General features: G+C 37.3%; 1 protein-coding gene across 1 annotated transcript in view; it reads left to right on the top strand.

Moving 5' to 3' along the window:
- The window catches only part of maf1b (MAF1 homolog, negative regulator of RNA polymerase III b), a 50,218-nt gene that overhangs the window by 6,259 nt on the left and 20,977 nt on the right, over positions 1 to 22,982 (top strand). The window contains exon 2 of the mRNA XM_039753794.1: positions 13,912 to 14,021. Coding sequence (XP_039609728.1) covers positions 13,939 to 14,021 — 83 coding nt within the window. The 5' untranslated portion in view covers positions 13,912 to 13,938. The remainder of the gene's footprint in view (positions 1 to 13,911; positions 14,022 to 22,982) is intronic.

Below are 22,982 nucleotides of genomic sequence, written 5' to 3'. Positions count from 1 at the left end.
GGCATTTTGTAGAGATACCTTTTGGCAGCCTTGATCACACTGAGTCTGTGTGCTCAGCCCTCTATCAGCTTTTAACATTTGGACTCTGCACACTCTTGCCAGTTTGTATGGGGTCTGTCTAGTGAACAATCAAGTCCAGCCACAGGTCATTTGGAGAGGTCTTGACTCTGACTTGGTTGCTCTAGGAAATCAAATTTGTTGTTTTTATGCCATTCCTGTGTAGCTTTGCCTTTTAGTTTGGAGTCATCATCTTGCTGGAGTATAAGTCTTCCTCCAAGTCTCGGTTCTCTTGCAGTTTGCAATAGATTATATAGTGTGTGTGTATATCTAATATGTACTGTATGTTTATCTATACAATGTGTGTGTGTGTGTGTGTTCAGAGTGTTGACTCATTCAAGTTGGTTTATTCTCTGCCGTTGATGCAGCAATGATAGGGTTGGTTTGGAAGATAGGAGAATAATGCTTCTGAATAGAAGTTATCACATTACTTTATAAATGTAAAGACAGTTGATTTTGATAATCAGAATTTGATATGATTACTTCTAACAGTGGGACATCTTGGGTGTAAAAACACTGTGGTCTAAATCTAGCATTTTAGAAGTTATACTGAAAACTACAGATTTTCAAGTTCAGACTCCCACAGTCTGTCTTCTGGTAGGCAAATCTAGACTTGGCTCACTGTCTATGTTTGAGACACGCAAAACCATCCCATGAATTGTGATGTTTCCTCACAGTTATTTGTGATTGTTATTACCATGAACACAGCGTCATGAAATAATGATTCTGTTTGTTGCCTAATTGATCCTTGAGACATGGTTTAAATTAGAGTGTGGATTGTAAGTGTTCTTTCAGCATTGTCCGGTACAAAATCTATGCAGACTGTTTTTCTCAAAGTTGTGCATGCTAGAATGATTGAACACTCTGTAGTGGCCCATTGCCAGTAAGTTTGACTTTTTTGCTATGTAATAAACTGGTGCTTCAACTTAGTACCACCAGAATAGAGTCTTTCTGTGACTGTCCATTGAATAAGAAGATTAAGAAATGGATGATTATGTTAAGAGTTGCTGTGTCATTAAAGCAGTATGTGGGATCCTTTAACATGCAAGTATATCTAATGATCGACATATAATGGAATAAATAAATATTTGTTTGTTTATGTTTGAATGCCAGACAAAGAAGATTAGATTAGACAAGTTTAAAGACAACTGAAAAACTATGCAATCTGAAGAGAGAGTACTTCGTTAAGTGTCACATTGCAGTGGAGATCCATTCATTATCTGTGTATTTCAGAAACATTGCATGGAGTCCGTCTTCCTCCTAATCTGTGTTGGAATAACCACTTACCCCTGTACAAAATCTGTTTCACAGCAATTCAAAAAGTGCTGTGTAAAAAAAGATGTACTGTATTCTTGGCAAAGCACAGATGTCACAGAGAAGTGTCTTACTGACTTGTAATTCTTTTTCTTTCTCTCTTTCATAATTGTTTCAACCCTTCAATTCTTATCTCTTTTCCTAAGGTTTTAAATGAGGATTTGTGTGCAAGGGGCATGGCTATTTTTTTGGCTCCTGAAAGTTACACAGTATCTTTCGATCCTTTTAGGGATATTAACCCAGCAGTGACATGCAGCAGTAAACCTTGGCAGCTCTTGTTCAGCCCGAGGTAGTGTTTAGCCTTCCAGAAACATCTGTGAGGGAAGCCTGAGCTAACAGCCTTGTTTTTGAGTTTGCGTATTTGTCCTGAAGTTCTGCTTCTGGCCTTTTTGTCTTTTGTATCATTTCAAGCTGCTGTTTCTGAATTATTATTGTAACAGTGAGCCATTGTTTTCAAGCTCTTAGACAAATACTCCTATAAACGAAAATGGAACAGCATTGCTAGCAGGTCTGTTTCGTTATATGTTTACGTCCCAGTTGAAGACCTATACATATAATGAAACCTTTGTACGCTTTCACTACACCACATTTAAAAATGGATTGTTATTCTTTTGTATCTACTAATTTTATTTTCCTTTCCACAGTCTATTTTGGTTCTCTCCAGTGAACATAACATTAATGCAGAACACAATTGTATAGTATAGCTAGATTTTGTTTTTTCAAAGTTCAGATACCTATTTGATCCTGATTGACAGTGGATGCAACTTCTAGTTGTGCAGTATGTCAGTCTTGCTGACTGCAGTTTCTGATCTTGTCACTGGGCTATCTTAGGTTACACAACTGTAAAATCATTGAACATGTCAAATTTTGCGACTGACATTGTCCCAGGTGGAGCTGGTGCTGTATGAGGGGTTAATGGGTACCGTGAGTTCAGTCATTTTTTTTTTTTTTTCCTTTTCCCTTTCTATCATGGTTTGTAAAACCTGGGATAAGCTTTGCTTCTGTTTTGTAGGGTCCAAATTCAGTGCTCCTTATTCAGCATTATGGTATTACAGTCGACCCTTGACATACGACCGGCCTGACATGCGAACAACTTGATTTATGACCAAAATCTTTGTTTTGATTTATGACCAACATCTTGCGTTATGACCTGAATGCGGTCACATGTATCCCCTTGTGTGATTGTATTGTAAACAAACAGCTGAGAACGTTCGTAAGCGTCAGTCGGAGCCCAGATGCATGTGTTTGTGGATGTAATTTTGATCAGTGCAGTATATATATTATATTATATTATATTATATTATATTATATTAAAATTCACTAAGACCATGTCAAGTAAGAAGCATAATTGCTAAGGAAGGAAGAGACGGTAACAAAGGTAAAGAAAGCGATTGTTAAGGGATGTTAGCTAGCGGGCTGGTGCGGCACATGATGATGATGTCATCAGGCTGAGTCAGCACCGGCTTGCTTTGGAGTGTATTATTACAGCAGTTCACAACACGACCAGCTTTGAAGTGAGTGCTCGACTACTGTTATTAACTTGAGAAACAGCAATCACAATCGAAACGAAGAAGGAAATTGTGCGGAAATATGAGAGTGACGTTCGTGACCAATCTCGCTAATATGTACAGCATGTCGAAATCCACCATCTCGACCATTTTACAAAGAAAAGATTTGTATTAGGAGACTCCTTCTAAACAATAAACACCTTCCGTTTAATTCTCCTCCTCCTCCCAAATGGGGAAACTGAACATTACAGTATCATTATCTTAAAATCTGTTCAATGTTTCAACAGTATTACTTAAAGGAATTGTCCACCCAAAAAGGTGTATATTTTTTTTTTTTATGTTGCCTACCCTGTGTAGTTTCTAGTGATGACGAGAAACGGTATGGCCAAAATTCTGTGTCACGGTATTTAACAAAATTTATACTTGTTTCACGGTATTCAACGGTATTTTTTTTTTTTTTTACTGTCATGAGAATTGTACATGTGTGCACATTAAATTGCTTTTTATACAAAGTATTAATACAGGTTTGCATGGCCCCATAAAGTGATCGTTTTCAAGGGGGTGGTACTAATGAAAAGAAGGAATCAAATTGCATGACAATTGCAGTCAAAATATAGAACCTTTTTATTGAACAAATTTTGCAAACAACTTAAACTATAATTTTCACTTAGTAAGATATCCAGAGGTGCTTGTCGAAAGTTGTATTGCACTGAACATGTCTTAGAAAAGGAATAAATAGTAAATATTTTTTGTAATCCAACTACACTTTGTTTAATGTTAACAATCTCTGTCCACTGACACGTTAGTTACTGTATATGGATTGTAATGGCGTTGGTTATCTCGATCCACCACTTGCTTTTTTTGTCATAGGCAGTATCTCTAGCAAACACGTCTACAAGTGATGTCTGACTCGTTTAAGTGTCCTCTAGCTTTTTCAGTTTTGCCTTTTTGCAGCAAAAGTTCTTCTGTATCATGTTCAACATTATCGTCTGCTACAGCTTCAGTTTTGGAATGTTCTCTGTCTATTTTCACAGCTCAATACTTCCACTAACATATGTACTCCATTGCATGCATGTTTAGCAGTGTAGAAGTGAAAAGGTCCCCCCTTAAACAGTTTCCCGCTGCGCCCCATTCCGAATGTTGTTTAGGTTTTTTAAACCGGTGTTGCGATAGCAAAAATAAAAAACGGTTTTCAGTATGAACCAGTATACCTCCCAGCACTACGAGAAACTTTTTTTAACCTCTTTTTTTAGTTCTATAGTGAATGAACATACACATGCACATGCACTTGGGCCATGTTTAGCAGTTCCAATTCACCTAACCTGCAATGCACAGCTTCCTACATGGAGTTTACAATTGGAAACTTGTTAAAGGGATGTTTTTGAATAAATAAACTACTTGATGTTATTTTGTTGAAATTAGGTGGATATGATTGATTGCCTAATTGGGCTAAATGGTCTGTAGTTATCATCATTTTGTAATCTAATGTTTGCATGAGAAATAATGGGCATCTATGGTGACATCTTTCTAGGATAAAATCTTAAACTGCTTAGGTTAGCATGATCCCATATGTCAAGTCTTCTAGTTGTATGCTCACAATGTCCCAAATACACATTTTTACTTAACTATTGTTAATATCTTCTATAACTCTGTGATGGCCAGTCTGATTTTCTACACGGTGGTGTGCTAGGCTGGTAACTTCAAGAGAGGCCCATCAAATCAATAAGCTAATTAAAAAAGGCAGACCTGGTTATGTGGACACTCTTTGGACCTCGTTGAGGTAGTAGTAGTAAAAGAATAAATTGAAACAAAACTGAGTGCCATTATGAACAATTCTGCACATCCTCCCTATGACACACTAACACTGAGGACTGTCAATCAATGAATTATTCAGCAGATGTGTATCAAGAAACATGACTGGGTCTCCTTTATAATATAAGCAACATCCATTTTTACAGTTGTTTAATTACAATGGACATATGTTATTTGCTGAATCTTGAGTTTGAACTGAATAATTACCCAAGAATGAGTTGCCCAACTCTTGTTCACTTTTTATTCACAAATGTACAGTTTTATTTCATATATATATATATATATATATATATATATATATATATATATATATATATATATATATATATACTGTCGCTAGCCCTGTATTCTATTGTTGGAATTGATTCACTTAAATGGGTAGTTCAAAAAAAAGTACATGCATATATATACATACATACACCACACTGCCTAGTTTGGGCAGAAATGTTTTATTCTATTTATCTGTTGGCTTTAGTATACAGTTGTACATTATTCCGACACAGAGAGGTATATGTGTAGACTAAACTCAAACAAGGAAATACAAATATTAATTAACCATTATATAGATAAACAGAACAAACACAACACATATTAGCTGTTATCCCTCTGTCTGTAAGGTGTAGTCTCTTGTTTGTTTTTTTTTTGTGCAGAGTTTCTGTTTCTAGCCACAGACTTCTTACCTTGGGGTTTTGAATGTCATTTTTTGTGTTGTGGTAGTGAATGCTTGGGGTCAAAGGGGGCATCAGAAAAAATGCTATATTGTAATCTGATCATGGAGAAGCAGTTCCACAACAGTTTGTGGTTATGGTTTGATGGTTTGCATACGTCCATTTCAGTGAAGAAATCTGGTGTTTATTCCTCACTATTCTATTTAAGCTTTTATTTAATCAGGCGTGTCCCTCATTTTTGTCATGACACAGGCTGCACTGGGTAGGGCCATATTATCTTCGAATTATTTAATGAAATTTGGGGCTCTTTGTACCAGAAAGATGATAAAATAAGCATCTCCTATACAAAGTAATTTTCCAAAACTAACAATAGATATTACTGTATGCAACATTTCAATGGTAATAAACTATTATGATATATCATTTTCTATTACTTTTTAACTTTAAATATTGTTTAACTGAAAAGTTGTGCGATGTGACATTGATTTTAAGAGAAACTCGCCCAGAGACTAAATGGTTATTCTAAAATACTCTGGTGTGTGCGAGTTTACTATGTGATGCTCTCAGAACCTGTCTGCTGACAATTTCTGCCATATGCCAGGAATTGGTTTGGAAAAAGTAAATATTGCGAATTAATGCTTCAATGGGTGGGTGGTAAAATAATATAAATATTCTATCTTTCCATCATTCTGCTCCTATGACAACTATGAGCTAGCATAAAAAATTGCATTACATGTAACTACATATGCTACAATGTGATTATCTGCTTCTTCTTGACATGTTAGTTATACCACAGACACAAATGCCTGTCCAGAAAATCTTGTTTGCTGTATTTCTCATAGAAAGTGCCCTGTAATTTACTAAAGCTAAAACGGGGAGACAGGTTTCAGATCTTGTCTAAAAAAGGAGCCATCAGGATCAAAGACCTTCACGTGACATTTCTCTTGATCGTATGATCTCTCTGACTCTGTCCTTTCATAAGTATTCAAAAGGCACCCATCAGAGAAAGCAGCAGAAGCTAAACAGATTTTGTTTCAGTGAAGTCTTTGCATTCTTACAGCACCTTTTCTCGCCTTTTTATCCTAACAGATTGCCATCTTTCACACCTACTCTTTGTCTTTCATGCTTTCATCTGGTGTGACTTTGTTCTCATTCTCTCTACATATTCCTCTCCATGCATACCTGATGAAGTTTCAAGAACTGAATTTTTATTTTTCCCCTTAATGTCTGCAAGCTTTATTAATTTTATTTTTACACATTCAACCAGATGCACCCCCTCTTCAAATAAAAAGTGATTTTTAAAAATTTAATCTGGAAAGGTGATGTTGTCTTAATACGAAGTTTGTGGTAACATGCTTAACTATTGTGCAAAGTTGGCAGATGCAAGCCCCAAAAGCTGTTATTGCTACAAAAGCTGACTCAACCAGATATCAATATGTGAATACTTGTGTAAGCAGCAGGAATCAGTGTTTGACTTTAGCAAATCTGCTGACAAGTGTTTAATTTTGTTTATTTCTTTGTGCTTGAGTATGTGATTTATTTATTTTTATTACAGAGACACAGGAATCTAGAGTCAATGCTGGCATCATCAAACTAGTAAGATTAATAATGGCAGAGGGTGTCCCTCACAGGGCACTCTCACTCATAACTAACTTGTACAGTTACATTTACTCGTATGGTTACATGTAAAATTCTGTTATTAACCTACATAACTTTAAATGGTCTTGCACCGGACTACATTAGTGACTTTCTCCATTGCTGTGCTCCTGTTCACCCACTAAGGTCCTCAGATTCTGGCAATCTTGTTGTACCTCACCCCTAATCTGCACTCTGTGTGACAGGGCCTTCAACTGTATAGTGCCCAGACTTTGAAATGACCTCCCTAAATTTAATCAGATCAGCTGACTCCATTAATTCTCTAAAAAAAAAAAAACCAAAACTTCAAACTCATCTGTTCAGGAAGGATTTTAACTTAACCTGACATACTACCCCCTCTTTCAGTCTTCCTCTCTGTCCAGATACAAGACTGTGTAGTTTGTGTATGTGTTAGATCACAAATGATGTTATTTGCTAGTCTTGTTTTGGTATTAAATTTAGTATTTTACTCTGGTTTGTCATCTTTTATTCTGTTTAATGCTCTTGTATATCCTGTATCTCTCAGTTTTAGTGTTCTGTTCAGAAAAAGTGTACACAATGTTACATATACTTGCTGTTTCTTTATGAGACTCTGATGCACCTTGAGCATAGGAAAGGTGCTATATAAATAAAATGTATTATTACAGTGTCCCCCATAATGTTTGGGACAAAGAACACATTTTTTCCTTGATTTACTCCTCTGCCCCTTAATTTAAAATTACAAATCAAACAATTCAGGTGTGATTAAAGTGCACATTGCAGACTTTAATTTAAGGGGATTTGTATTCATTTCGGTCACAGCATGTAGAAATCACAACACTTTTTACACATGATCCCTGCATTTCAAGGCACCATAACTGTTGAGAACACTGACCATTCACCTAATCAACTGTATAAAATAAAAATATAACTTGGCCGGCCAGAAATGCAAGTTTTGTGGTCGAATTGCATTTGGAGTGAAGTGATACACATTTAATGTTTACTTTGCTCTTTAGTCTCATGGAAAAATAGTTTATCTTTAACTGCTTTTTCCACAGACCAGATACCAAGTCATTCGTGACCTTGTATTTCTCCAAAAAGTCCAACCTGAAATTTTATATGAAAGGGGTTGAAATGTCACAGGTTGAAAACTCCCAATAGCACATGAATGCAGCAATCCTGTTTTTGGGAATACAGGTATATGTGGCAGGGGAGAATTAAGATCTTAACAATGGAAATCCATGTTATTTTGTATCTGGGTTCAGTGAAATACAGTAAAAGACTTTCCGCACTGTGTGTGTAGCATTATTTTGTGTTTGTACTCATGTTAATAGCTGTATATACTGTATTTTGGTAATTTTGTCATTTATTGCGATTTTGGCATTTTTGGTTGGTGGTTTTGAAAATACACTGGGTGTTTTGCGTTTGCCTAATTTCTTCCGGCATTCCTTTTCATTGACATAATATTTATATAAATATGTTTTTAACCTTTATCATCCATCAAAAAGTACAGGTTCAGTACACTTTCAGAACCAAGGGTATGAATATAATCATTTTTATATCCACTGCCCATCTAAATCAATGGCAGCACCAGTAGCCAAAGCCTATGATCACAAAAAATAAGTAATTTGCTTTTAAACCCTAAAGACGTGTGTTAGGTTTAAATATTAATTTTAAACATTTTCCAATGTGAGCGAGCTCTGCATTGAATGAGTGCCCTGTCCAAAGTTGGCTCCTACATTGTGCCTGATGTTCTCTCACAACTCTGGATTAAATCCAATGGATTAAGTGAGCTTGATAGCCTTATGTATTTTTTTTTTTTTTTTACATTTACTTGAAGAGAGAATCACACAGTGTTAACTTTAAAGAGAGATTGTGTACATAATAAAATGCACTTAAGTTTGCTCTGATTCTGCATGTTCAATTTCCTCTTTCTTGTTTTCCTGCGGCCTGACTATCTAATTGTGAAACCCAGAATGCTTTCTGTTTCTCATGCCTATGCTCTAAGTGTTTTGCAGCAGCTGATCTGGGTTTCCTATTGTGGTTTATCTATGTGCATTTTTATTGGTACTCTGAAAACCTCATTCTACTGTCGCTGTTTCTTCGTGTATTTCTCCCGAGGTATACTCTTTTGAAAATGAAAATCGGAATCAAGGCAGCTGGCCTTTTTCTTTTAAAGTGCTCTTTTGTGCTTATTGGACTGTTGTGTGTTTTTTAGGCCCCGTTGCCCTAAATTATAGTTTCCGCTTAACCACTGTGCTTTTGAAAAAGCTGTGTGTTCCAAGAACCAACTTAGACTTTATAAGGGAAAGCTTGTGACTAACCACATTTTTTATTTTAAACACACCAGCTTTTAAAATCTTTGTTTTTTAAAAGTGTTTCATTTGATGTGTTTTATAACTGCCAACTGCTTGTTTAGCTCAGGAGTGATAGTTCTGTGTGTTCTTCATATCTTTCCTTGTTGCTGTTTAGTATCCCTTTCTATCCCAAGCTGGCCCTTGTATGTCCAGAAGCTTCTTTGGGAATTTAATTCAGCTGGTATCTATAAGTGTTTCTCGGTTGCTGAGAAGATGCTATGGTGAAGAAACATGCATCTCTTTTATGTACTGTATATTTCTCTTCTGGTTTGTCCTGCTTCCACTGCAAAACCGGTCCTGCCCACACGCAGCCGTCACGGCATTTATCGATTTCTATTCGTCCACTTCCAAACCCTTCCCCAAGCTGCCAGCGGCTCCTCTTCAAAACAGGTCCCGGTCCCATGCAGCCGACACTGCATATCTCGACAAACTACTGAAGTATGCTTACAAAATAAAGCAAACTCTGCATTAGGCGAAAATTTACTTCTCCAGCTAGATTCCATGCTCAGAACCATTAACCCCTTCGCTAAATCATACAAACACATGCATGAAACCGATTTGCATCTATCCCATAGGCAACTCCTGTAAACAAATTTCCACGTTTAATATGAATTCCGATCCTATGGTTTACCCACTTTTATTCCCTTACGGAGACATTGGCTGGCACAAATGATTTACAACATATTCCTGATAAAAGAACCGCCAAATGAATAAGGCTTACTCAATGCCAATTTTACGCATACAGATTAGCAATGAGGAATACATTTAGTATTTTGCACTCCAGCGGCAAACTGTTCCAACAGTATGTCGTCGATGCGTATGTTAAAACAGAGGACGCATGCCTCAACTATCCCAGATTACATCAACAAGATCTGCGCATGGAACAATACAAAGGACTATCAGACGTGCTGCAAGAAAACACTGAAAAAAACGTACGTGTAGGCAAAATGATCATATTACCGTCCACATTTCCAGGAAGTCCAAGACACATGCAACAAAACTATCAGGATGCCATGGTCATAATCCGTAAAATCGGAAAGCCTCATTTATTTATCACTTTCACATGTAATCCTGCTTGGCTGGAAATTCCACATGCACTGTCGGATACCCAAAGACCAGAGCACAGACCTGATATTATAATATGAGTCTTTTGGATTAAGCTGTGGGAATTACTTAGAGACATTCTACAACAAAATCTTTTTGGGGTTGCTATTGATTATATTTACGTAGTCGAATTTCAGAAGCGTGGCCTTCTTCATGCCCACATGCTGTTTACTCTTCACAATAATTCTAACAACCAATCTTCAGCCATGGTCAGTTGTACATAGCTTTTTCTAGGGTTAGATCTTTTGACTCATTATCTGTCGTCTCCACCAAAACACCAATTCACAACTGCGTCTTTCATGAAGTATTTATTTCTTCTTTTCTGAGTTCCTTTCTCACCGTTTTCCGTTCCTGTTCTTACACCGCCGTCTGCTATGGCGGGCGTCGGCTAGTATCTGCATATTCTTGTAAGTTGCAGGTGGCTGCTGATCTTATGAATGAAACACTTAAATTTGTCTTGCCTAGTAGTGCCACAGCCCAACACCTGGCTATAGTCATAATGTTTTTAAATGAAAACAATCTCCATCCACACTAGCATTTTTACATTGTTAACAAAAGTATCTCTGCCCATACTTAAATGACCTCAGATGCATATAACATAGCTGTTTACCTACACTGAGGAAGTGTGCATTGATAAAAACAGGAAGAAAAAGAAGAGGAATATCACAAAACTGTAATGACTGGTTGCTACAGTTTTGCAATAAATCTTGTGGCTGGCAGTGTTACCATCCCTTCACAGGTTTATCTGCTGTTGCACGCATGCCTAATGTAGGCGAATGACTATGGTATACATGTTTTTGGCTGTTTTAGTAATGACAGATATTTAGTAAAACTATGTGAACGTGCTAGCGTAGACATAGATCTTTTTTGTTTAAACGACTCTAAAAATGGATTTAGTGATTTAAGTAAATGGATTTGAAAATATTAGTAAGATCCAAAAACATTTTCATGACTAAGAACTTTTATGTCACTCATTGAATGCTTTTTGCTCTGGTTTTCACCCTCAGTACCCAGTAGACATGATTGACTTTTATAGAAGTTTTTGCATGCATAAGACAGATATGTCTGCAGGATTATATTTGTCATAAACAGTCCTTTTAGAGAAACTCCTCATAAGTATTTTAAGTGATGTATAATTTTTCTTTAAATTTCCTGAAGAAGCTTACCCATGCCACACAACATCTCTTGCACCCCTGTATTTCAAGGGCATAGAGACACTCTACCTCTGTTTACCAATGAAAGTTTTCTCTTCCTTTGTGTTTGTATTCAGCTACAGCTGCTAGTGTGAATTTTACTTTAGCTCAACAGTGTGGTTGTATGGGCTATTTATAGGCTACTCTTAAATTGAGCTTGCTTAATCTTTCAAAGCTTATTTTCCTCTTTTTGAAATGCCCTTCATTTTGAAGCTTCTTTACTGAGCGACTGACTGTAAGCTGACCTTTTCTTACTCAACTATTTATGGCATCTTAGTGAGAAGGATGAGTAAATAAGTGTGAATGCTCATCTCTCTTGGCTTTGATTTTTCTGGAAAAAAATGGCCTTCTGTTTAGTGGTTCTTTGGGTGTATGCTGGTGATTGCTCATTATGCTGTACTTTGTATGCTAATAGAATGCATTGTATCTCAAAACAGGAGGTTGAGGTTGGAGCAGACAAAGCACTTTCTGCACCAATGTCTTCCTTTTGTTCAAAAACACACTTATCTCAAACCCCCCCCCCCAAACCCCACCAAGTCTCTGTGCCTCACACTATGTGATAAACTGAAAAAGAAGGAAAGGCCTGTTAATAGTTCTGTCCACCCTAGCATTTTCACATCTTTTGCAAAAGTATCTCTGCCCACACTAAAACAACTAAAAACGCTTATACGTAGACGTTCCAACATTGTGTTGGAAAAATCATTTCAGGGATGGTATTGCTGTATGCAGCATTCAAAATGTCAAAAAATGATTTAGATGCACATAGGTGAGCAGCACAATGGAAAGCAAGTGCTCCATGTTGCTACGCTGAAAAATATGTATCTTGTGAAGGCCAACCAGAGAGTGAGACGTAAGGAGCAAGATCCAATCTGAGAAGGGCCACATAATAAGCACAAACAAATCAAAGCGTGATTAGAGCCTGTCTTCAAAACTGTGTTTGTGGACAAAAGGCAAAAGTGAAAACTAATGTCTGTGTTTTTTTTTACATGAAACTGTAGTAGTGTGGATGCAGCTTGAAGCCCAAGACTCAATAACCACTGTCCAGCTTGACTCGCTACCAATCACTTTGCTCTGTGTATCACTTGTTTTATTGCGGTCAGGTGTAGCCCTCTAGTCCTACAGGTCAAATGAAACAATAAGAAATCTTATAGAAGTGACCTACTAAGTGGGAGAACTTTGGCAATCTTTTTGTCTGCGTCCATACTACTATATTCCTATTCTTAAATGATGTTTTGTAACTAAAGTGATTAACATCAACACTAGCGTTTTTACATTATTTATGAAAGTATTTCAGTCTACACTAAAATGGCCTAAAACGCACATGACATGGCTGTACACCCACACTGGAAACAGGAAGAGCAAGATCAAAAAATATTTTCATGATAAGAACTTTTATATCACCCATTGAATGTTTTTAACAACAGGTACATTTTTTGCCGTTTACACATGTATGCAGCTTACACACTATACAAAACACATTCTAGATACATACATGTATGCAATAGAACAAGCGCCATTTAAAAGCAAATCCTCTTTGTCCACTATGATAAAATATATGGTTTTCTTCTGTGAAAGGCAAACAATCAGGGGATTGCTCATTGTAATAAACAGAATCCAATCAGAGAATGGCCATATAATTACCATGAACCAACTGGAGCATGATTAGTCTGCACATTTAAAACTTCTTGTTTTCACCCATCCATACCGCAATGTTTTCAGAAATTTAAGGCTCTGGAGAGTGTTTTAGGGAGTTAAGATCACCAGGGTATTGTGTAAGAAAGACAAAAAATGAGACTATTGTCTGCTTTTCAAAATGAAAACATAGTAGCGTGAATATAGCTTTTGTTGCCCAAATTAGCCAGTTGCGTATGTAATGTTGACCTCTTACCTAATTTCAATGTATATAAGAAATAATGCGATCAGCCAGAAGTGGCATATTTTAGTCATATTGTGATACATGCTCAGTTCATATAGCTTTTATTTATTTATTTTATTGCAATAATAATTGGTGAATTCTTCTGATTTTTATATAGATTGAGCAGGAAATCAATAGCAGTCTCATGTTTCTGTAAAATGCAAGTTGAAAACTGATATGAGGGTAGACATGGCAATTAGTAATCTTGAGAATTCACATAGCATATGAATTTAGCAAGGATCTGTCCCATGTTATATTTGGTTTGTTTTGGAAATGTTTTTAAAGAACCCATGAGGGCAAAGAAGAGGCATCTACAGTTCTGTTTGCAGTGCATTTCTTCCAGCTGACATATGATGCCTTCTCTTGCAGCTACTGTGTTCAGACCGAATCTTCAATATGAAGCTACTCGAGAACTCCAGCTTTGAGGCAATCAACTCACAACTCTGCATTGAAACAGGGGACTCTAATATCATTGGCAGGGAAGTGATATTTTGAAAATTGTTAGATAGCATTAAGACCTCTGACTCCTAATGAGTACTTGGAGCTCCACCTCATATATGCATGAGAACATCTCTTTCAGCTTTTTATATCATTCATTATAAGATTCTGGTTAAATGTTGTTAGTTGTGTGATGTTGTACAGTGAGATTTAGAAATCACGTCTCCAAGAAGTTTCCAATCTTGGGTACATCTTCATCTTTGAGGTCAAGTAAAGCACAAAAACATAACTTCCTACTTGTACAGGCTTGATAGGATCTTGAGCTGTTGAAAGAGACTTGATGCGAGTTTGGTTTGGCATATTTTGGCTAATACTGCATTGTCGGGGTGGGGTGGGCAATAGAAGTGTGTTTAGCCATTAACATTGCCACACTTTAAAAGTTTCCCTTTTTCATGAAAATCTGTTTGCTTGGACTGGATTGGCAAATGCAAACTTTAAAACCATCTCACTCCCAAGTTATTCTGGCTGGCACAACAATCACTGACTTTACAGTAATCCCTTCTCGATCGCTGGGCTTGCGTTCCAGAACCCCCCGCGATAGCTGAAAATCCACGAAGTAGAAACCATATGTTTGTTTGGTTATTTTTATATATTTTAAGCCCTTATAAACTCTCCCACACTGTTTATAATTATTCCCCGCACAGTTATACAGCATAAACCCTTTGTATTCTCTTAGATATTAGGTAAGATTCGTTGAAATTATGTATGTAAACACACTATTTATATACAGTAAAACCTAAATATTTTAAAGATGTCGAGCGTCTCTGATATCGCATATGTTACAGACATTACGATAGACAGGTCACCAGCAATAAATACGTACAATTGAAGAAAAATTTTATACGGTAAATGTGTGTACAGTCACACTAAACGTATATACATGTACTAAGTACTGTAAGTAGAACATTAATTATGGTTACTCACCAACAATGACACGACGACTTCAATAACGATGAGTTTAATTTTACTGCACAACAAAGGAGAACGTTACAGCCCTTCGAAAGGAGCCTCTTCAGGCGACTGTGTAGCACCGCCGTTGTTCTTCTTCCGGCAGTCTTCAATCCAAATCCCTAAAGCAGATTCCATCCGGACTACTGCCTTATTATGTTCACTTACAACTCATTTTGCGCCCTGGTTAAAAGGACACTGCGGCCGTAGATCTTATATTCTTTTCCTCCTTTTTAAATAAAAAATCATGGACTCATTGATGCCGTAATGGCGTCCTACAGTGGTGTAGCTTTTCCCTTCCTTCAGCATCTCCAAAACTTTTACCTTTTCGGCAATTGTTAACATCTTCTGTTGGCGCTTGGGCACGGCCCCTGAAGCAGTAGCAGGAGCAGATCGTTTTGGAGCCATAATGAAGGGCTTGACTACGCACAAAGATGAACACAAAATAGCACAAAAGTTAACTCTTTACACAGCGAAACACATTGATGATGAATGAGCGAGACGAGACTTCCTGGTTAACACCGCAGAATCGAATTTGGCGCTCCGTCGCTGAGCCAATCGGCAAACAGGAACTTAACTGCGTGCTCTGATTGGTTAGCTTCTCAGCCATCCGCCAACAGGGTCCCTTGTATGAAATCAACTGGGCAAACCAACTGAGGAAGCATGTACCGGAATTAAAAAGACCAATTGTCCGAAGAACCCGCGAAGCAGCGAAAAATCCGCATTATATGTTTAGATATGCTTACATATAAAATCCACAATAGAGTGAAGCCATGAAAGTCAAAGCGCAATATAGTGAGGGATTACTGTATTCAGCTCACCTTTGAAAGTTATACTGCATTTATGCACTGCCGGTCAGGTGGGAGACAAGTTTTGACACGTGCTGCCTAGTTGCCAGGTCATTAATGCCTTACAAAATCTGTGGTCGGTGTCTGACAATGCTGCCCATACTTTCTGTGAGTTGTAATATTCTTACCTTTTCACATCGCTCAGTTGTATTAAGTAAAAAATGTAACCTGGTCAGCCAGATATAGCATTTCATTGTATATTTGAACAACATGATACATCTTTAAGGAGTTTATTTTGCTCATGAAAAAAATCAGTTTATCTTTAATCACTTTATTTGGTGAGCAAATAGCAAAACTTTTAAAAGCATGTGAATGCAGCATTTATAGCTTGAAAGTTCACTAGGCCCAATAGAAATGTCTTTGAATCTCATCTGTTGAGACGTGCAGTCCTCCCGCTTTGATTTTTCTTTAAATTTATTTCCAAAATACATTCTTTTAATCCCACCTTTGTCCAATTCAAGGTCAGGAAGAGGGTGAGTATAGTACTCTTCCTGGCATTCCTGAATGCTGATTTTTCTTTTTTTCTGAAAGAATTACTGAAAAAGACTACAAAAATATTTGGGCCAAAAGTAAATCTCTGTGTTTGTCGGGGGGCAATAAATTACTTTTGAAAAGGAAATGAAGGTATGTAGGTGTGTCACCATGTAAGTAACCATTAGTTGTAACTCAAAGTTATAGAACCTGTGGGGCAGGGTACGCCTTACTGCCAGACAGTTGCTTGGCTTGGAATGCATTTTACTGACAAATAAGCTAATATGTTTGTGTTTGGGGTACATGGTGGTTGTTCAAAATAATTGTTTTTTTGTATAGTTGGATGAGGCCACAGTAAGCTATCAGTCTAGGCTTGCAATGACTTCTAGCCCAAGGCAGTAGGAGAGTAAAAGTCCTGCTTTTAAAAACTTTGATAACTTGCACCAGACCTAATGTAAAAATGAATAACGTTGAACCTGCTTGAAATTAGATATACCATGTCTTTTCATTCTTGGTTCATCATACCTTATTAGATGTTCTTCTCACCCCTAGCCTTGTGCTCTTGTACTGGTGAACACTGAATTCCTACTAAGCACCTTTTTTTGTAGGTGGCGCAGTGGTAGCGCTGCTGCCTTGCAGTAAGGAGACCTGGGTTCGCTTCCCAGGACCTCCCTGCATGGAGTTTGCATGTTCTGCCCGTGTCTGCATGGTTTTCCTCTTGGTACTCTGGTTTCCTCCCACAGTCCAAAGACATGCAGGTTAGGTGCATTGGTGATTCTAAATTGTTCCTGCCTTGCACCCTGTGCTGGCTGGGATTGGCTTCAGCAGACCCCCGTGACCCTGTGTTAGGATATAGTGGGTTGGACGTTGACTGACTAACCTTTTTTGTAACCTATTACATTGACAAGCTGTCTATTATTGTAACCTCTGTGTTAATATGACCATACTTTAATTTTGTGTTTTGTTTTATTCAGTACTTTCATATTTTTCCTTCTGGGAGGTGCCATCGACAGGTAAACTCTCTTCTGGTTATCCTAAATAATGGCAGAATCACAGAAGAGCTTCCGCAGGGTCCCTCTGTGTTCAAATTCTAAACAAAAACATCCTTGTCTTGTTTTAAAATTGATGAAACATTGAAGAAAATATTCCAAGCAATCGAGATAAAAAACCCTATTTTTTTGTATGCCATGGAAACACGTTTGTAGCCAATACATTCCGAGTCTCTGTGCCTTTTTAACTGAAACAACCCGAGTGTCGTACAAACATGGAAATCAAGTTTTCAAAGGGCAAATTCTGGTCTTGTGTAAGAGTCCGTGTTGATTGGAAAACAATATAGCAGGTCCCTTCACGGTAGAAAACAAGTATGCATCGACACCTGCTCCTGGTCAAGACACACAGCTTAATGCACCTGCAATGTAGTTCATATCTGTCTTCTTACTAACAGTATGAATCATATATTTACATGCTGCATGCCTGCATGATTCATGTCAGGAATTTAATAACACACATACCAGCAGCCATAACACCTGTATTTCATAATGGGTAATCCACCGAAAGCTATACATTTTTGGTCCTGGCCAGTACTTGGATGAGAGACAATCTAGTAGAAGCTTGGGTTGGAAGAGGTTTTGGTGAGACCATCAGAGAGCACTTGCCTTATTCTCTGTGTGTGAATCCCATTGCCCAGTGTAATGATGGGGCAACTTTATTATAAGAAATGGACCTGTCCTTTAGATGAGATGTAAAACCAAGATCCTAACTACCTGTGATCGTCAAAAATCCTGGGATATCTTTTGAAGGGAAAAAAAGTAGGGGGTAAATTGCCCAACATAGCCTGGTCAATATGGCCTGTGAATCATCCCCCTGTCTCTTAATTATTTCTTCACCATCTAGTAGCTAATGTGTAGAGAGCATACTGGCACAAAAATGGCTGTCTTTGCATAATCCAGGGGGATGCTACACATTAGTGTTTGTTGAAGTGCCCCCCACACCACCTGAGATACCTTAGGAGCATAACACAAGATATAAATGTTTTCTTTATAGAATTATTGTAATTCCACAGAGCTACATTTACATATAATAGCAGGTAACATACAAATCTTAGGAAAGTACATTCCTTAAGATCAAACAGGATAGTCTAAATCTTTGGTAATATGTGACATTCATGATGTGGACGAAAAGTAGAGGCTGCAGAACAGGGTTGCATTGCAGAAAGGCACTAGCTTACTCTAAGGCAGACTGACATATGCTAGTCTAAAGCACCTTGTGATATGATAATCTTTTGAGACCCATTGAAGAATAAGGCCATCCTTTGAACAATAACAGGTTCACAGGATGGGCCCTACATGTGTCATTTGTTCTAATTGATTTGCTAAATTCTTCATGTTACTAGTGACTCTCCCTGGCTCATTTTACTTATCATGCTTTTTATTCACTTATTATAAAACTTATTCTATAAAATTAAAGATTGCTTTGTTGAATACACTAAAACATTAGATAAACTGTGACAGGAACAGTCCATTTAGGCCAACAAGCTCATCCATCATACAATAAAATGTTTCTTTTACATGCTGAGACCGAAGCAGTTGAGTCAGAGACGAACAGTGCCTAGTAATCTGTTAGTTCTCTTTACAATCCAGAATCATGGTAAATGTTTGAGTATGATAAGAGGATTTCATTAAACTCCAAGCTGATACTCCCGTCTATCGATGAGACTTGCTGCATTGTGTCTTCTCGGACAAAACTTAGAAAAACAATAAGGATCTACCCAGTGCAGAATGGTTGGTCTTTTGGCCTCGGAGCCACTGCAGATGTTTTTTTTTTGTTTGTTTTTCTCTCTCTCTCTCTCTCTCTCCAGCCCCTGGAGTATTGTGTCCACCAAACCTCCCCCCACCCCCCATTGCAATCTGAACATAACATAAACAAATCTATATATAAGGACTGTACTTTTAAAAAAAAAAATAAATAAAATACCCTGCCCAATTTTTTTTTTAATGCCACTTACCTCATGTTCTTTGTGGTGGTGTTCAAGAAAAGTAAAAATATTTAATTTTCTGTTTTCTTGGAGGAACTACGTAAGAGAGGTTCTTATAAATGATAGGAGGCGAACACTGGACAGTGGCAAAAAATTGTGAAAAACCTCCATGTAAATAAGAAAAAAACTTGTGTTTGTGGTTACATAATCCACATGTATTTTAGCTAAAAACCTGCAAGACTGATGCATTTTTTGCTTGCATGTTATTAGATAAGTTACTTCCTGAATTATCAGGGACTATGTAAACAGTACAATTAAAGACTCCTGGGAAAAACCTTTTGACTTGAAGACCTGTTTCTCCCTGATGTTCATTGGTTAAGAATTTCCTGTTAACAACATTTTAGCAAAAATGCATTAGTTTTGCTTGCTTTTTGAGCTAGCAGCCATATAAAAGATGTGTGGATTATGCGACATGAGTAAAGTGAGATATTTATTTTTTTTCTTCTTTTTTAACATGGATGTTTTCTCACATTTTTTCACTACCTAGTGTTGGTCACCTATTGATCATGTTTGAGAATCTCTTTTATGTACTTTCTCCAAGAAAACATGAGTTTAAAAAAATTTCTCTGTAACCACTACAAAGCACATTGAGTAACTAACATATTTAAAAACCAAAAAAATATTTTTGGGTGGACTATTCATTTCATTTTTATGGACAATATTTGTTTTTTATTCATTCTTATTCCTATTTCTGATTTGTTTTTTTTTTCTTTGATATCTTTTAAATCACTGTAAGCAACATGCTTTGTGTGAAAATGTGATATAGTAATAAGTGTTGTTTCCTGGTAGCATAAGGTGCAAGGCAGGAACCAAGCCTGGACAGGGTGCTACTCCATTCTCCCATTGTTACTTAATATCAGATGCATTTAGAGTTGACAGTTAATCTGACTTTCACAATTTTAGGGGGTAAAAAATAAACCTGGAGCACCTATAGAAAAACCCATACTGACATGGGCAAGTGTTTGCACAGACCGTGAAAGGACCAAAGATTAAAACTTTGTACCTTGGAGCTATGGAAATGCAGTACTTGAACATTGAACTACCATGCTGCCACAGTCTGATTGGGTGCATTTGATTGGATAAAGAGTAACTCCATTATTTTGGACGCTGTCCCTTTTTTTTTGATATTTTCAAATGGCTATCCCGGCAATGTAAACTAATAAACTTTTTCATATTAGCTAGTCATACAATTATTTCCTGGGTATTGCCTATAAACGATTCACTCATATAATTGTCGTCATTTCTGAGCATACAGGAAAGAATGTTAAGGTGGTACAGGCTGGTGATTAAGAGAGGTAAGTGATGTTGGGATAAGAATTTTAGATATGATGATGTGGAAATGGAGGAGAAGAGGTTGACCAAAGAGAAAGTGGACGGGTTGTGTGAAGGAGGATCTAAGGGAGAAAGGGGTATCAGGCAAAAAAGTGTACAACAGAAGTGAATAGAGGAGGCTGCCCTAATGTAGGGGCCCCAGAAGAAAGTGGGGAAAAGCTTTTGATGAAGAACAAAATATTCCTGTACTGGTAAAATTGTTGGCACAAATTTTTTTTTTTCTCGAAACAACATGACTTATGTAATGTTGTTCTATATAAAACCAATGCCACAAATAAGTTTGAGTTACAAATCGAATGATGGACAGTGTTCACTAATTCTAAATTGTCTGTAATATACCGAAATTTTGGGTGTAGTGTGTGAGCTATGGGGTGGGGATCCCAGATTTCTTGTAGTTTTCAGTCTAACTAATAAGCTGCTAGATCACACTGCTCATATGCAAAGTTAAAAAGTTCTGAAACCTCACAATATGAAGAAGAAGAAAAGGATGATTTGGCTTCTGCTTGATAACTGTGCCGCACACAACATGCTTCTAGATTTAGATCATGTTCCAATTGAATTCCCCCCACCCAATTAAATGGCAGTGCTTCAGCCATTAGATTTGGGCTTCATTTGCAACCTGAAAGTGTATTATAGCAAGGAAATGCTGAGAAAAATTCTCATCAGCATAACTTGTAGACAGGAGGAGATTAAAATGAACGCAACAGAAGCTATTGAAATGATTGCAAACGCCTGGACACAAGTTAAAGAAAGCACTATAGTGACAAATACAGAATCTCATACAACAAAATATTTTTTAGGCCCCTGGCAGTACGTTGTAATGGAGTTTTACCTTTAGTTCTCTTGTGAAAAGCGGAGAGACATTGGATTTTATATATTATATATTAGTAAACCTTCAAAATAATGTGGAGTTAACGTCTCAACAACATTCTCAACATTTCTGGAGCTTAGTAGAGCCAGATAACTATAAGAATCTTCACCAATGGGCTCTGACAATGGCTGCTTTGTTTGTGTCTACATACCTCTGTAAGTCGGCCTTTTCTGACATGAATGTCATGAAATAAAAGTTCAGAACAAGACTGACAGATGAACATTTAAATGACTCCATAAGAGTGAACCTAAGTGGCTCCACTCCACCATACACCTCTTGTTGACTCCATGCAGTGCCAGTCCTCTCACTACTAAAAAACATATCACACATGCAACTGGACATGTGAATAAAGTGAAACAGACGTAACAAAATGGCAAATGAATAAGTAATATCTGTGTATTTGTAATTGCATTGTTTGGTTTTGACTGCGTTCATGTTTTAATTCAATAATGTGAGATACACTAGAAAATGCATACAGACATATAAAGTGCACTTGCAGATAAACTGAATATTTTTTGTGGTGTTTTACTGCAAAATGTGAGTTGTGGACACCACCATTTTGTAAATGTTCAGGCAAAACAAGCTTATTTAGTTTGTTTGGGTTGAAATAAGCTATGAGAACAAACGTTAGAAAACATGAGGAGCTCTCGGCCATTTTCATTTTGTAAAAGTAGCTCTCAGGGGAAAGAAGGTTGGAGACCCCTGGTCTACATACTTATTTTAGACACGAGAAGAAGCTTAATTTCTCAAATGCTGGACATTACTTTCTTAGTAAAGCCTTAGTTTCTATTGAAATAGAAGGTTGTCTGCTGACATCTTTCTGGTGCAGAGGGGAGATAAGCATTCTGGCTTACTGTCTGTGACCTTTTAGATAAACAGGCTTCAGAGGCAGCTCTCTCAGGCTGCTAGAGTGTGATTACAGCAGACCAGTTCTATCCTATTGGTGGAGGAGACTTTATTTGGGTGCGTCATGTGATGTTGTTGCTGGGGAAGGGCTGTGCCCTGGAGTGGAGCCAGCTGTTCTTGTGAAAGGGGGAAGGGAGCGTTCTCGTTTTAAATACAGTCTGAAGCCATAGTGCACTTTGGCATACTCTGCCTGTTGGCTGCTGACTCTAATTCTGTATGACACCAAAACAAACCCTTGTCTATATGCTGAGTCACGGACCTGTCCGTAACTTGGCCCCGACTTGCTGTGCTGCTGCACCATTATTCAAGATTTTAGGTGAATGTGACAGAGATAAACACTCCATTTGTTACAGTGACCTACTTTGTAAAGAGAGCTAAAAATGATTATAAATACAGTATATCTGGCATTTTTATATCTTCTTCTTCCTTTTTGTTTTTTTAAATACCTGGATAAAAATGATTGTAAATGTAGTATACCTGACACCATATCATGGTTTCTTTGCATGTGTTTTTTTTTTTTTTTTTAAATACC

This window comes from Polypterus senegalus, chromosome 5, assembly GCF_016835505.1.
Source record: "Polypterus senegalus isolate Bchr_013 chromosome 5, ASM1683550v1, whole genome shotgun sequence".
NCBI lineage: Eukaryota > Metazoa > Chordata > Cladistia > Polypteriformes > Polypteridae > Polypterus > Polypterus senegalus.
The sequence above is the reverse complement of the archived record's forward strand: the minus strand, read 5'-3'. Positions and strand labels throughout refer to the sequence as shown.